The 15,505-nt window shown below is 33.2% G+C and overlaps 1 protein-coding gene across 1 annotated transcript; it reads left to right on the top strand.

Annotated features, from left to right (window-relative positions):
- The first annotated feature begins 11,906 nt into the window (after nt 1–11,906).
- Nucleotides 11,907–13,581, top strand: LOC140014435 (oxoglutarate-dependent flavonoid 7-O-demethylase 1-like). The gene is made up of 2 exons (XM_072065312.1): nt 11,907–12,227; nt 13,085–13,581. The coding sequence occupies exons 1-2, from the start codon at nt 11,910–11,912 to the stop codon at nt 13,349–13,351; spliced, it is 585 nt and encodes a 194-aa protein (XP_071921413.1). The 5' UTR covers nt 11,907–11,909; the 3' UTR covers nt 13,352–13,581.
- The last annotated feature ends 1,924 nt before the right edge of the window (nt 13,582–15,505 follow it).

The following is a 15,505-nucleotide window of genomic DNA, read 5'->3' as shown; positions in this document are numbered from 1 at the left end:
CAGATTGGTTCGAAGGAACTTTCTTCCTTCTGCAACTTTCTGGGCTTGAAACTTTAGCAACAAAGAAAGCATGCGGCAATCTAAACGAAACTTCAGTCCCAAACACTCACTAGATTAGCAAAACAATATCATCCAAATGCAAGATTAACACACATGAAAGGGGAAATCTGGATTAGGAGAGGGGGAAGCTGCAAAGGGGAGGGAGAAAACAGCCAAAGTAAGAGAGAAAGAATAAGCAAATGAATGCAACAAATCCTGCTACATATGGCACAAATATAGACGCAACAAAAAGAAAGAGACAAATCTAATTAGTTTTGAAGCTTAATAGAGCCAGAAAAACATGGAGAATCCGAAGAAATGCAGCCAAACGAAGGAAACAGGTCACCAAACCTCTGATGAAGAACTGTCCAAGTACTGACGACCCTCCTATTTTGGGCTTCTATTTGACTGTCTTGTAGATGTTTTATCTGAATATTTCCAACATAAAAGTTCTTCATCTACATCTATAGATTATTTTAAATCAAGAATCAATCCAAAAGAAGTCGATACAAAGAAGAAAATGGCCTCTGAACAGGCCTTCCCGCTCAACCATGGCTCAAGTTTTCCACAAAATGTTTTCTGCACTTTTTTCCTCTTTTTTCCTTTGCTTGCTCTCTTTTTGTTGTTCCACCGCCTCCCCTCTCAATCCCTTGTTAATGCCGCATTTTTCAGCCTTTCTTTTGTTCTTATACCAAACAAAAAATCCCCCCAACCCTAGCATCTAAGGTGCAGATTTGCTGCATTTTTCTGGCCAATTTGAACCATTAGATTGGCTAGGATTCTAGATTTTTCTGGCAGAAATCAAGAGGGTGAGGTGGCAAAGGATTAGGGAAAAAAAGAAAAGAACAAAAATGAGTGGAATGGGTTCCGAAAATGGCCGCTGCAAAATTCGTCCTTGACGCCATGGAGAATGATGGCGTGTGTGCATTGAAACCCTTTTTTTTCCTTTTCTTTTCTGCCTTTTCTTTTCTTTCTTTTCTTTCCTTTACTTTTTCTGATTTTTCTAAAATGATTTTTCTCAAGAAATAGAAATGAAACAAAATAAATTAAAATAAAATAAAATTTAACTAAGAATGAACAAAAAATAGAAATAAAATGGTAAAATTTTGTTGTCCACAGCAGGTAAAGGTCTCTGTTCAAAACAAATTTCTTAGAAGATTCATCCCCTTTACCTGCTTGAGTTTTGAGAACCTTCTGCAGCTTCTTTGAGCTCAAGTTGAGGTGAAATGAAAATTGAAGAGAAGGAGACTAGGAGAGGACATTTGAGTGTTGGCTGTCGATTAAAGAGTACAAAGAGAAAGTTTTGGAAAGTGAAATCAATGATTCATTTAGGCTTTACGGTTAATAACTTAAGAAAATTATAAAATTGTCCCTATATTTTTTAATATTTATATAATATACACCCGTTGAGTACCCGCAGATTTTTATTTTTATGACTTGTATCCGTATCCATATCCGAATATTACGGGTATCCAACCCTTATCTGTTCTGCTGATAGAAATCGGATCCGATATCCTAAATTTTAGTGTGGATCGCTAGGGTTTTGGGGTTGGCAAGTTTTTTTGCCCATCCCTAGTGGCACAATCTGAGTTGTATACTATTGGTATATACGCAAAGAGAGATGTTGGTATATACTGTTGCTTTGTACAAGGCATGAGAACGGGAAGGGACACAACTTTTAACAAATGTAAAAGAATATTATGTTTTAAAAATTTTCCCTAGTTAAGTAAGTATCCATTGGTATTGTCATTCGGAAATTAGTGTAGAATTATTTTTTTAAAAAAAATCTCATACATGAAAATCTTTCGAAAGTTACAAACAAGTGCATTCTGCCTTATATGAGGTATGGATGGTAAACTAGTGAAGAACATGTAATGTTTCTAGCTTATTTACAATATAGTTAGACTTATAAACCTATTGCTTTGGTATGAAAGCAATTCTTGATTATTTGTTTCGTCAACTTGGCAGATTATAACCAATGAAGCTTACAAGAGTGTGGAGCATCGAGCAACTGTAAACTCACAAAAAGAAAGACTTTCTATTGGTATGTTTACTTTCTCAAAACTAGAGGGTGATCTAGGTCCAGTTAAGTAACTATTGATGCCAGTTAAATCACTATCCATTAGCTATTGTCATTCGGAAATTAGTGTAGAATATATATATTTTTAAATTTCCTACATGAAAATCTTTCTCAAAATTGGAGCGTGATCTAGGTCCAGCACCAAGTCTTATCACTCTTGAAAATCCAGCAAAGCTTAGCAGAGCCTTATGGTAGATTATTTGGAAGGACTATATCCTCGTGAATTAGATAGGAAATCATATATTGATACGATGCCGATTTAAGCGAAGATAATGTCTATTATGTGTTAGGTGTGAATGAAAGATATGATTACAGTGACGGATCCAAGATTTTAGTTTAGAAGAGTACACCATCAAAAGTATAATAGCAAAAACATAATATATTAAAATGAAAATTCCATGAACAATAACTAAGAATATGATTTTTTTTATATAATAAAGGCAAAGCATAAAGCAAAATATGAAAATTAGACTCTATACCATTCTATTTACTATTAATGCAGAGCATTTAAAATTGTGCTTGAAACTTCTTCAACTTGTATAATAGTTTAATATTGGATTAATTACACTTTGCCCTCTTGAACTTGAGCCCTCGTAACAATTTGCCCCTATAAACTCTAGATATATATACTTTACTCCTTGTGATCAACTTTTTGACGAGGTTAAAACAAAATTATATTTTTCATGACCAAAATATCTCTGGCTATTTTTTTTAAAATAATTGTAATATAATAAATATCTATTTCTTTAATAGTTGCAAAATGCATCTAAGCACAATTACACTATGCATTTCAATCTTTTAGCACTAAAATGAATTAAATAATTCACATCTCAATGCCGATAGCAATACTTATTTTAAATGAAATAAAATTAATTAGTGCATTCGGAAATGAAAATTATTTGCTTATATTTTTTCATTGTAGCACATTTTAATGTTTTTTATATGAGATAAAAACATGGTTAAAAATAAAATCGTATTAAAAATATATTTAGAGAATTTTTAATTTTTTTGAAACATAAAATTGGAACAAAATACAAAGCAAGGTATGAATGTAGTATAAAATGACCAAATAGCATCTTATTGACTTGTGAAAATCTTGTGAAAGTTGCATGGTAAATGAAAATTATCAAAACCAATCCATTTACAATTTAAAAGAAGAAGGATAAGTGATGGAAACTTGTTCACATGTTTTAGGAATTTTTAAATTCTTTTTTTCTCCACAATATAATTTTTCAATTCTTTGGTATTATATTATCTTTTAACTTTTAATTTTTTAAATCATGTGAATTTGTATTTTTTCTAATAAAGATGTTTCATATTTCAATTAAAATTATATATTTTATCGTTCAGGGGGCAAAGTGTTATAAAGGGTCAAGTTCAAGGTAACAAACTATAATTAATCCTTAAATATTCTTTTATTTTAATTTCCTATGTACACAATGTAGCGTTACCTTGCTATTTTACAGTTATAGTAATCAAGGAAAACAAGAATTCAAACCATGGAGGTCCTGAGTTCTAGTCCCTCTTTCCCCTTTTCATTTTTTAAATCCCATCCCTCCACTGCTGAAAAAAAAAAGAATAAAAATTTAGAATTGGTTTATTATAAGACGCTTAAAAGAAAAATTAATGTTTTCTTAATTGTTATTTAAAAGTAATACTAATTCTAGAGTAAATTATATGCTAACATTATACTTTTATAAGGAAATTAATAGTTAATTTCGTATGGGACACATTTATAAAAAGAAATTAAAGTGAATAAGAAAATTAACTACTAATAATCATATTTGGGGAGGGGGCAAGTGATATAGTTTTATTTAATAACTAATTACACTCTGAAGCAAACACAGTGGCTGATGTGCTGTCCAACGTGGGTGTATCTCATCCACAGCAGCAACTCAGGATATATGAGACATTTAATACATTTCCACCTATGGCTCGTGGAGCAATTCGTCTGGATAAGCTAGGAATGCCTTCAATTAGGAAAATTAGGCTTGTGTAATAGTTTGATTTCTTATCTAATTAATAAAAAAAAAAAGAAGCTTACTAAAAAAAAAAAAAAAAAAAAAAACTAATTACACTCTGAAGGCTTTTAACATTTTAGAAACTTTTGGGGACTGCCTCGCTCCCACTGTGTCCGTCATTATGTGATTATGTATATGCTCCTTCAAAAAATGTTGTTTGGTGGTTATTTGATATTTGCTGGATAAAGTAAATATTTACCGTCATAAAAAACAATTATCAATATGTTGGAGTCTCTCTAAGCAAGATCTTGTTCGCTTATTCGTTTTTCTCTTTAGCTTCTTTTTCCTTTGTTAATTATCCAAACGCATATTATTTCAATTTTCAATTACTGAAACCCATTTTTAAGGTATTTTTCCAAAAAAAAAAATGGATCTCCTTCTCATGACTACTTTTACTACTAATTGCTAATTTAGGCGTTTTTTTTTTTTTTTTTTTGTAAATTTTCACTGAACGGATAGTGTTGGCTATTAGTCAATGGAAGAGAGTGTGACAAGAATGACATAAAGAAAAAAGTGCAAATCGGAGTAACTATAGGATCTTTGTATCCCCTTTGTACATTAAACATTGACCACCCTTAAAGAGAGCTTTAGTTGGTAATTTTCGTACTTGGTAACAGCCCCTTCCCCTTTCTATCATAAAACTTGGCTTTGGCAGCCGCTTTCTATCTTTTTAGAGGCACATCTCCCATCTTCTTCATAAAACTACTTACTTTCAATTTGCTTTGAATGGATTATCCTATTTTAAAAACTAATCTACATCTATATTATTAGTTTAGGATTGAATCAATAGCACCATTTTCTCTTTCAAAGAATCCCAACCTAGCAAGAGGAATGTTGGAATAGTTTGTGAATGAAATAGAAATGAGACTTGTTACAACAAAGAATTTGGAAACTTAAGAATCTATTGGAAGTAAAAAAATTTTGAAACATTTTTGGCATTTTCTATCCATTGGAGTCTTTCAATGTCCATAAACATGTGAAATAGTGGCTGAAAAACTTGTGCCTCTTGAGTTTATCTTTTCACTATAAAAATAACAAGTCTCTAACCCTTGATCTTTCTTTGTAAGAGAAATCTTGACATTTGCCATCAAGTTTCAGCAAAATCTTGTTATATGCTAGAGGTAATTTATCATAACCCTATAGCAAATATTACGTGTAGTGGAGGCAAATAACGTCTTAAAATAGTATTAAACACACTTCAAAATCATCATCTTTAACCCCACTTTCCAAGTGAGATTTGTGTAATACAATTTTCTGCACTCTTGTGTGCTTGTGTATCAATTGCACCAATAAGGAATACTGACCCTGGGTTCAAACTATACACATCCACCTAGAGAAAAGTCATTTCTACCTCACTTACTACTCAACCTGCTAACCATTGAGCTTTGGCTACCACAGAGGGAAGTCCCTCCTTGAGCTGTAGAGGGGTTCAACTCACACCTGCAGTAAAAAAAATTTAAAGGTGGTATCAAAACACTCATTTGATTTAGTAAGGTCTGTATACGTGCTAAACCCTAATATAACTTTCTTTAGACTCCTCCTCCCCTGTAGTTTAGGATATAATAAATTATACAATTATTATCGTTTCTGGAATAAAAAAATACTACTCTACCTGCTACAATATGAACTTTAGCCTTAGCTCTCTCTAGCTGGGGGTCTGGCAATCCATTTACCATATCGATATTTCCATTACAGTGCAGTAATCCATTTGATGTACTATCCATTCCCCACGAGTTACAAGTACATTTTAAATTTAGAACAAAAGAAAAAGAACTTAAAATCTTTAGATATGGTTTCTAAATCATGAAATGCGAAATTAAGGCATTGAGCCATTATTTATGCCAATTGGTTGAACCTAATATTATAGAGGCCTAGGCAAAAGTTTATATAACCTGCTTTCTAATTAATTTTTGTGGTTTCGATCCATGGTTAATTAACTGAATGAACAAGATTACAGCGGTATCGAGGGATGATTTTGTATAGGATTTTTCTTTTTCTTTTTCTTTTTTTTTTTTGGGTTATTTGGAAGATTAATTTGCACAGTAATCTACAAGGTTTTAGTAGTGTAAATTTCTATAATTTGCCTTCAATTTCATCACTAGTAACAAATTAGCATTTCCAGTTGACTTTAGGTGTACAGCTTAGCCAGAGTCTCAATCAAAAACGTGCCCTTTTGTCATTTTCGATTAATAAACGTTCTTGCTGTATTACATAATGTCTATGAGTGGGGAGTAGATAGAGTCTTAATGCCAAAGTAGTCAAAGGGCGAAGTAAATTAATTAGTTTCCTCAATCTTCACGTTAGCGAGTTGAATTACACGTTCATGAACCAATCTTGCAAGACTTGGTCAAGGGAGACAAAATCAAACACTCGAACTACTAATTGCTCTAACTCTAAGGTCGTTTCTGAAAGATGCTTCTAACTGATCGTGGCTTGACTGGAAGAAATACGTGAGAATGCTTCTAACTATATTAATAACGGATAATGGGGTGAGATCTCTCCATTATTTCTCTCCCCATCTATCTGTCCATTCTTTATATTTATATAACTACGACTTTTCACAATAATCGGTTTGTGTCAATAATTTTATTTTCACAAGTATATCAACATAGTCAAAAATCGAATCCATCCATGAATGTTTTGTTATTCCATTTGCACAAAACATTTTGACGGTACAAAGTGAGTCAAAACTAGGATGAAAGTTGTAAAGTTTGATCCAACAGTAATATTTAATTAAATTTAATTTCGATTTCTGTATATACTTTAATTAGGATGGTGTTGAATTTTTAAAAATAATATTATAATTATGTTTATTTAGGTATAGAGAGGAGAAAATCCTATGCAATTAAGGGGGAGGAGTCTAACCCTTTGATAATTGTTTAAGTTATTCAGCGATTTCAATTTATTTATTCAAGTTAAGTGCTTGTAAATAAACTCTAACCACACATTCTGACAGCAAGTAGCATTTTGAAACATATATAAAGAAGTTCTTAAAAAAAAAAAATGAAAGGATAGATATTGAAGCTAATTGTCCAAAATGTTGCACTATTTAATGTTCACTGAAAAACCAAAACTAGAAAAACTCGACTGAGGAAAAATTGCCATTTTGAAGCCTTTCATATATATATATATATATATATTAGAGCCTTTCATAGTTTTTGTGTTATTGATCACCTTACCTAATGAATTTTAAGATTTAGTCCCTTGTGTATGCAAAAGGTGCCAATAATTGATCTACTATAGAATTTTTCAAGAGTATTAGACAAAATTATTATGCACATGTGCCATTAAAATACTTAATTTTTTAAAGTGTGCAGTAGGTCACTGAACTTTTCAAGATATATTTTTATTTACCTACCAAATTATATCTCGTGCCAAGTAACACATAAAACTCCTAATAGTGTTTTCATGTTGACCATTTGGTTAACTCTCGCTATTAAGATGGACTAATAGTCTGAATAAGACCATTTGAGTGTTCCACCTGAATTCACTAGCTTATTAGTTACTTTATATTTATTAGTTACATCTCTATAGTGCAATACTTCTCGAAATTGAAAACCGTAAAATCCCCAGTATTAGGGTGAAAAATACGATAATCAATCCTAGAGAATGAGCTCTCTTTTTTATTCTTCAATGCCATTGTTTGAAAAACAAAATCAGAAATCAACATATTGAATTCAAAAGAAAACCATCTAAGTAGCCAAACTAAGATAAAAACACAAAAATATTGAATAGTTTCCCTCTACAGATGCCCAAAATAAAATAAAAAAAGGAAAAAATCAAGCAAGTTGCTCTAACCTAACTTAGAGTCATTAGAGATAAAAATTCAAAACATACAAATAAAATGATTATGAAATCAGCATACGGTAGATAAAGTACCTAAAAATGAAACATTTCACCAAGTCAGGCGTTAAAGCCTCAAAAGGCCGATGATTTCATGCGAAGTGTCCAGAATATTATCCATTAATATTATGTTCGTTTCTCACGTATGCTCATTGCCGACGATCTTAGCTGCAGGAGAGTTTGGATTGAGATGATTTGAAATAAAATAATTTGTTCTACAAATTTCAATCACCTTTTTATCTTACATACGTCACATCACAAAAAGTGCTACAGTAATTATCTCAAATAAATCATCCAAATAAACTCTTATCTAGACAAAGTGTTTTTATGGGGTTTTTGACATGGGAAAAAAAAAAAAAGATTAGCAGCTGCAATGAAAATCTTAAAAAGGTTTGGTGACCTCCTACACACTTTACCCTACAAAAAATGAAATAATGCATACTGCAAGTACTGAAATACAAATTAAAAGGTGCCATTCGGTTGTATTCGAGTTCAGCTTCACTATATCTTGTGGTGGTCCCTAATGTTTTAATTTGACATACTAGTTTTTCCGTTAATTCTTGAATGACTATTAGGCCTGTTAAGTAGTTGTTATTGACCAAGCTAAAATTTTTTGTGTCGATGTAGTCCACTTCAATGAATTTTTCACATCATGGACGTTAACATGACAAATTTATTAGCCACATGCCTTTTCACTACAATGGATAAGGCCTGTCATTGTAATGGTTTTAAGCAGAAAATTACCAAATACGCTGAAATCATAGAGCTTGCTAGAAGACCAACATGCAACATGCATGGCTCAAAGAAAGGGACTAAAACGTCATCTACTCCTCTTTTGTTATTATAAAGGATAAGTTCGACTTGGCTTTCGAAAACCTTATCACAAATCTCGGTAAATCACACACTATATATGAGGAAATAGAAACATGCGATGCCATATCGTTACGGATTATAAATTTGTCTAGAGTAAATTATTTAGACGTTTTTGGAGATGCTTAGGGTAATAAATAATTCTCTTGTAAGTTCAAAAATTCCAAAAATTGTCATGTATGCATGTCCACACCTCTATTTGTATCTAAAATTAACACATGAATTTTTAGGTTAAAATTGAAATCATACAGCATGAGTATAGGCTTTAATCGGTGTATTAGATGGATTGTTAGTCTGCTTAAGAAAATTTTAAAATGTGGGTATAACTGCAGCTCTGTGTTTTCTGTTCTTCAACACCAACTTTCAGGTCAAGTGCTACTTTCCAAAGGCTGGAGCTTGTAGAAATGGTGGAGGTCATTCCATGCAATTAAGCCAGTTGAATATTTATTGTTGATATAATATATGGCGCATTCTAGAGTTAATTTTCGTAATCAATTTAATATGAACAAAAAAATCACATAAATGGATGGTCCAGGAAATTCATATTGGAGAATTATTTCTTAATGAGGTCCATTATTGATCTGAAACACACATGTTTATTCGAGAAAAAAATTTTTAATCCATCTTTTAGCTATCTCAATACTTTCATTACTCAATCATCCTCACCTTCCTGTTATTATAGTCTATGCACATGCGAGAATCAGCTGGTTGAATCAATTGACAAGAAGTTAATTAAGCAAAATTGCTCTAGTTAGTCTCTCAGACTCATTGATGGACCTAACTCCAAACTAAGAATCTTCATGAGTTCATTGCTTCTAAAACAATATATGGTTGGTTATCCATCATCATCATTTCACATGTCTCTGCTTCTATTCCCTCTTCTGTGCTGCCAACTAAAATTCAACTATTAAGTGCATTTGAGATTGTATCTAAAGCGTTTTTGGAATCTCTTATTGTAGTATTTTATTTGAAAGGCATCCAAATCCAGACAGAGCGCAAGTTTTTTGAGAATCCGTTATTTATAAGTCGTAGCATTTTTGTGGAAATTAAAGGTGAAGCAACATCGAGACAAACGATTACGATACTTGTAATGAAAAGGGAAATTTATTATGTTTACCGGGATGGAGGAGAAAATATGTGGACTCCATCCCTCAACAGAAGAAAATGTAAAAGAGATAATGAAAGAGTTGATATAAAATGGTCATACCCAAAATAAATACACAAAATTTTAAGATTTTTTCCCTTCCCTTTTTATTGTTACTATAGTTTAGAAGTTGGTTGAACATATCAAAGTATCTTCCAATCTCATTAATGGTCATTAAATCGAATACCGTCGAGTAGCATCATTTTCTATGATAGGTAAGAGAAGCATTTTTTCCATGTATACAGAAATGGTTTAAAATTAATATCCCCTTTAGGTATTGGGACTTAAAACAGTTTTACCGCGGACACATATTTGTGAGATATTAGTATCTATGCTTCTATTTCAACCATTTATTCATGTATACAATGCAATTAGTTGCTGCAAACTTCCTCATTGACCAAAAATCTAAATTTCATTGGAACATGCTAGTGTATATTGAGTTATACTAAGTACTTGTGCCACAAGTAATTGTTACGAAATAAACAACCACAGCGCATATAGACCATTATTAATGTATGCATGCAGGTCAATACAACAATTTTTTTACCACCTCCAACCTCTCACCACACCCTTGTCATTTTTACCTGCTTTGCTCGGAATACAACTCTAAACTAGCAGCGAAAAAAATTCAAAGAGCCCTCCGCGATTTCTAGGAATCAATAATGTTAAGATATTTCACATGTAACATACAACTACTTTTCTATATTTTAAAAATATTTGTGTGCACTACGTGTCACGAATCAATTGAGCATATGATTGAAGATTTTCAAATACCGTGCAAGTGATCATCCTTGAAGAATTTCAATTCTTTAATAATAATTCACATTATTTTATCATTTTTATTTAGTTATTTATTTCTTATAAATTATTATTCTTTCTGCCATTCTTGAAATAATCAAGGTAAGGATTCTCGATGGTTTAGGGCTATAAATATCCATCAACACAGCTCAATACAAGTGCACCTGAGAAAACATAGAGATTGGCTAGTCATGTCCTCATTAGATCATGAGAATAATACAATAAGCCTGCAGGAGCTTAGCAAAGAGCCTCTACTTGCCATCCCACCTCATTACATTCAGTTGGATCAAGAATCATTTTCTTCTCCAAGCCATCTAATGCCAGCTATTCCCATCGTTGACATGGAAACTATGACTCTTGGCCAGGCCAAGGATTTTGAACTACAAAAGTTGCATTCATCTTGCAAAGAATGGGGTGTATTTCAGGTTTCTACTAATATATATCCCAAAAGTTCTTTACTAGCCCTTTTGGGACTGAAGTTTCCACAAATATATTTCTTCATTTTAATATATGGCTTTTTTGACATACTAAATTTTGTTTGTATACTTATTTGTTTATCAGGGTTAAAATAGTTCCACATGTAATGAAATATTCTTTTTTTTTCTTTTTTTACTTTTATCTATTATTTATTTATTTTTTTATTTATTATTTGTCAAATGCCAATCTTCTTACCTCATAAAAGAAATATGATCTATGTACAGTTGAAAATAATTAAGATTATAGCAAATCTGAATGTTTTTGTTCAACTACTCTACCTCAGGTGGTGAACCATGGAGTTAGCTCTTCAGTGGTGGAGAAACTGAAGTACGAAATTGAAGAATTTTACAAGCTACCTTTAGAAGAGAAGATGAGGTACAAGCTGAGGCCAGGCGATGTCGAAGGTTATGGCCAAACAATTGCTAACTTAAAAGATCAAAAAATTGATTGGGCTGATAGGTTTCTTATGGTAATCAACCCCATCCATAAGAGAAATCCTCATCTCCTGCCAGAGCTCCCTTCATCCCTTAGGTCCTCTTCTCTCCTCTCCCTCTCAAAACTATAGTTCTTGTATGCAACTAAACGTATAAATATATTGGAATTTCTGTTTCTTTTTTTTTTTTTTTTCAGAGAAGCCATGGAGGCTTACTTTAAAGAAACCCAAAAACTTGCCATGGTTTTGCTAAAACTGATTGGGCAAGCTCTGGAAATAGATAAGAGAGAAATGGAAGAGATGTTTGAAGAGGGGCTGCAATTAGTTAGGATGACTTACTATCCTCCATGTCCCCAACCAGAGCTGGTTGTGGGGCTTAGGCCTCACTCAGATGCTGGTGGACTCACCATTCTTCTTCAAGTCAATGGGGAGCAGGGCTTACAAGTGAAAAAGAATGGAGTCTGGATTCCTGTGAACATCCTCCCAGATGCTTTCGTGGTCCATATAGGAGATGCTATGGAGGTTCGTTCCTTCTCTCTAGCTTGTTTGTTGTATAATGCAACTGAAATATGCATATGTTTGCCTTTACTGGGATAAATTTATCAATGAAAATGGATTGAGGGCTTTACAAGTTGAGTTTTGTCCAGTTCAAATTGATTCATATAATTTTAACCACATTTGGTATAAAATAATATAGTTTTGGTATAACCATCGACTTAGATGTATGAGTTGACAAATTCAAATTTACATCCAAGTTATATTTATACTAAAAGTTGTAAAAATTATACGAACCAATTTGAACTGAACAAAACTCAACTGGTAAGAACCCAAATTTGGAATGGAGATAGAGTCAAATGACTATGATGATATGCCAACTGAGGGAAATAATCATGTCTTGATTTTTGAACAAAATAAGGATCTCACATAAAGTTATAAAACTTTCAATTTGTGCACTATTTTCTTTAAGAACATCAAAGATGTAAGGCCGTTTGATTGATTCATTAGAAGCATATAACTGGCGAACTCTTTTCATTTAAACGGATCCACAGAAGTGAGTATAGAACTTGAATTTCTATATTCATTTTATTTTGAATGAAATTCATGATTCTATTATCGTTTCATAATTTAAAAAAGCAAAAAGACTTTTACCCGATTTCTTCTTCGTTAAAATTAGTAATTATTGATATATTCGATAGCAATATAAAAGACAAATTTAATTGTAGTGTCTTGAATTGAGGTAAAACATAACTCACCAATGTCTTATTCACATAATTAATTCCGATGAATTCAGTTTTTGAATATTTGTTTGTATGTGCAAAAATATATTCCTTTTTAATTTACTCTTCTTCCTTTAATTTGATTGTTGTAAGAATCTGCAGATCTTCAGCAATGGAATATACAAAAGCATTGTGCATAGGGCAACTGTAAACTCAGTGAAGGAAAGAATCTCAATAGGGATGTTTTTCAATCCCAAGCTGGAAATGGAAATTGGACCGGCAACTTCCCTGATAAACGAAAAAAATCCACCTCAGTACAAAAGAATGCCAATGGAACAGTATGTCAAAGATTTCTTCTCTCGCAAGCTTCGAAGCAAGACGATCGTAGATCAAATGAGGATTAAAGGGGAGCAACCAAATACTGAATAAAGTTTTTATTCTCAAGAAAAAATGGCCTGCATTCTGCATTTTAATTTGGAGTCGAAGTTGATCTGTGTGAATGTTGTGTTTCTTTGTGTGTCCTGTAATTCTCAACTTCAAATAAGTAGCTCCTTACCCTACTATCTGCTACTGGTGATATAGAGTCATGTCTCCTTGTGCTGCTTGATTGTCACATAAATAAAGTGGGATTTAGGCATTTAGCCTCCCATTGATTGCTATATAGTTTTCTTTTTTTTTTTTTATTACAAAACTTGATGACTAATTGCTAGAAATTTCAAAAACTTTTGCAGAGAGCTATGCATTAGATAATGTGCTACGTGATTCGCATGTCTACTCGCTTTTTATAGTGTGGATGAATGGAATGGATGAATGTACGTCACCACACTAGTCCAACGCTAGTTGTGGCTTTTTTTATCGTTTCCATTAGTCCAACGCTAGTAGGATGTCATAGAAAGGGCTAGTCCAATGCTAGACCCAATAGGTTTTTTCCTTTCTTTTCATTAATGCATTTTTGCCTGTTCACCACATATCACGCATTTTCTGTAGTTTTATCATTTGGTATGTTCCTCAAACCTCTTCCCCTTCACTTTAGGACTTGCATCTCATGCTAGTTAGGGTTCATTTGCGTGAAAATCCCCTTCCGATAAGGGAAACGAGCGAGTGTGGCTACTCGATAGCCTTAGCACGCTAGTTTCGCCTTCTAATCCGAGGGAAAATCAAAGTCGAAGAATTAGGCGTCATTCCCGTACCCGACTTGTTGCATTCCCCTAGGGCCATACTTTCATTTTTATCACTTCCATACTCTTTTAATCACATTTCTCTTACATTTCTCAATCCATATTTTTTCACTACATCTTTATCATTTATTTACTTTACTTCACAAATGAAATTCAAGTTTCACTTATATATGTACTATTCTATCTTCATTCATTTGCACACACAAACACTTTGATTTTCATACAAATTCACACATGCACTTTCTTTACACATTCGCACACAAACACTTTGATTTTCACACAATTTCATACATGAACCTTTTATACACTTGCACACTTGCACTTGAGTCACCATTTGCATCAATCGACCTCTATGAGGTTTCCCTTTATTGGCCGCCACAATTCATGTGGTTTGGGACCAAAAACCTCACGAGAGACATCTTAGAATCTAGGATTGCGTTTTCCTTTCCGTTTTGCATTCATATAGTCATATCTAACGCGCAATTCATACATTGGGTAGAAAATTAGGAAAGGTAGGGTTAAGTCGCGCAACTAGCCTTGGCTAGGTCAAAGGGGTGCCTTGGATTCTATCCTTGCCTTCCCCTTTGTCAAACGTGACTCCCGAACCTTTTTCTTTGGCTTACGTGGACTAGGAGTCGTTTTTAAAAGGGTTTTACTACTTTGTCTTTTAAAATTTATTTTTTAGGTGACTTGGTACACCTTAATCATTACCAAGTGGCGACTCCAATTTCTCATTCAAAAACCCTTTTTAAAAATCTATTTTTTGGGTCAAATCGTCGCTTTTTCAAGTCCCATATTAGACCCATATCTTTTTCAACTCACAAAAATCATTTTCCAATCAAAATTGAATCAAAAACATCTTTCTCAAACCATTTATTTATTTTTCTTATAAAAAATGGGGCGCGACAGTTGGCGACTCCACTGGGGACTTCCTAAGTGGGTCCAAGCATTTTGACTTAACCATTCGTTTCCTCTTTCTACCCTTTCTATGCATGGCATGTGGATATTAGGATTGCATTTTGCATTTTTTAGGACCTTTTGTCTTATGTACGTAATCAAACCGATCCCTCGACTCACGAATGTATGTTTGAATGAATGTTTATTTGTTATCTCGCGCTTGCATTGCATTTTGGGAGGTATGGGTCACCCTAGAGCCTCGCGTTGGTTCTTGACCCCTCCCCTCCAAACGAGCACTAGCATACGAGCATACGCTTTACTTCTTTTATCCCTCTTATTTTCTTTTAGTGGCTTGTCACGCCACTCCACCCTGTTAGGATTTTAGGCGACCTACTTGGACGTGTGATCGTGACACGACGTGTGCGCAGCACGATCCGAGGGGTCACTTAATCTTCCGCTTTAAGCTTTGGGTTAATAGCCTATAGCTTTTAGTCGAAGATTGAGGATT

The sequence above is a fragment of the Coffea arabica genome, chromosome 9c (assembly GCF_036785885.1).
Source record: "Coffea arabica cultivar ET-39 chromosome 9c, Coffea Arabica ET-39 HiFi, whole genome shotgun sequence".
Lineage (NCBI taxonomy): Eukaryota > Viridiplantae > Streptophyta > Magnoliopsida > Gentianales > Rubiaceae > Coffea > Coffea arabica.
The sequence above is the reverse complement of the archived record's forward strand: the minus strand, read 5'-3'. Positions and strand labels throughout refer to the sequence as shown.

What these genes read in the sequence shown, in the direction of transcription:
- LOC140014435 (XM_072065312.1), top strand. Translation starts at nt 11,910, where the DNA reads ATGGAGGCTTACTTTAAAGAAACCCAAAAACTTGCCATGGTTTTGCTA. An exon ending in ATATAGGAGATGCTATGGAG is followed by an intron (nt 12,228 to 13,084) that starts GTTCGTTCCTTC and finishes AAGAATCTGCAG; the next exon opens with ATCTTCAGCAATGGAATATA.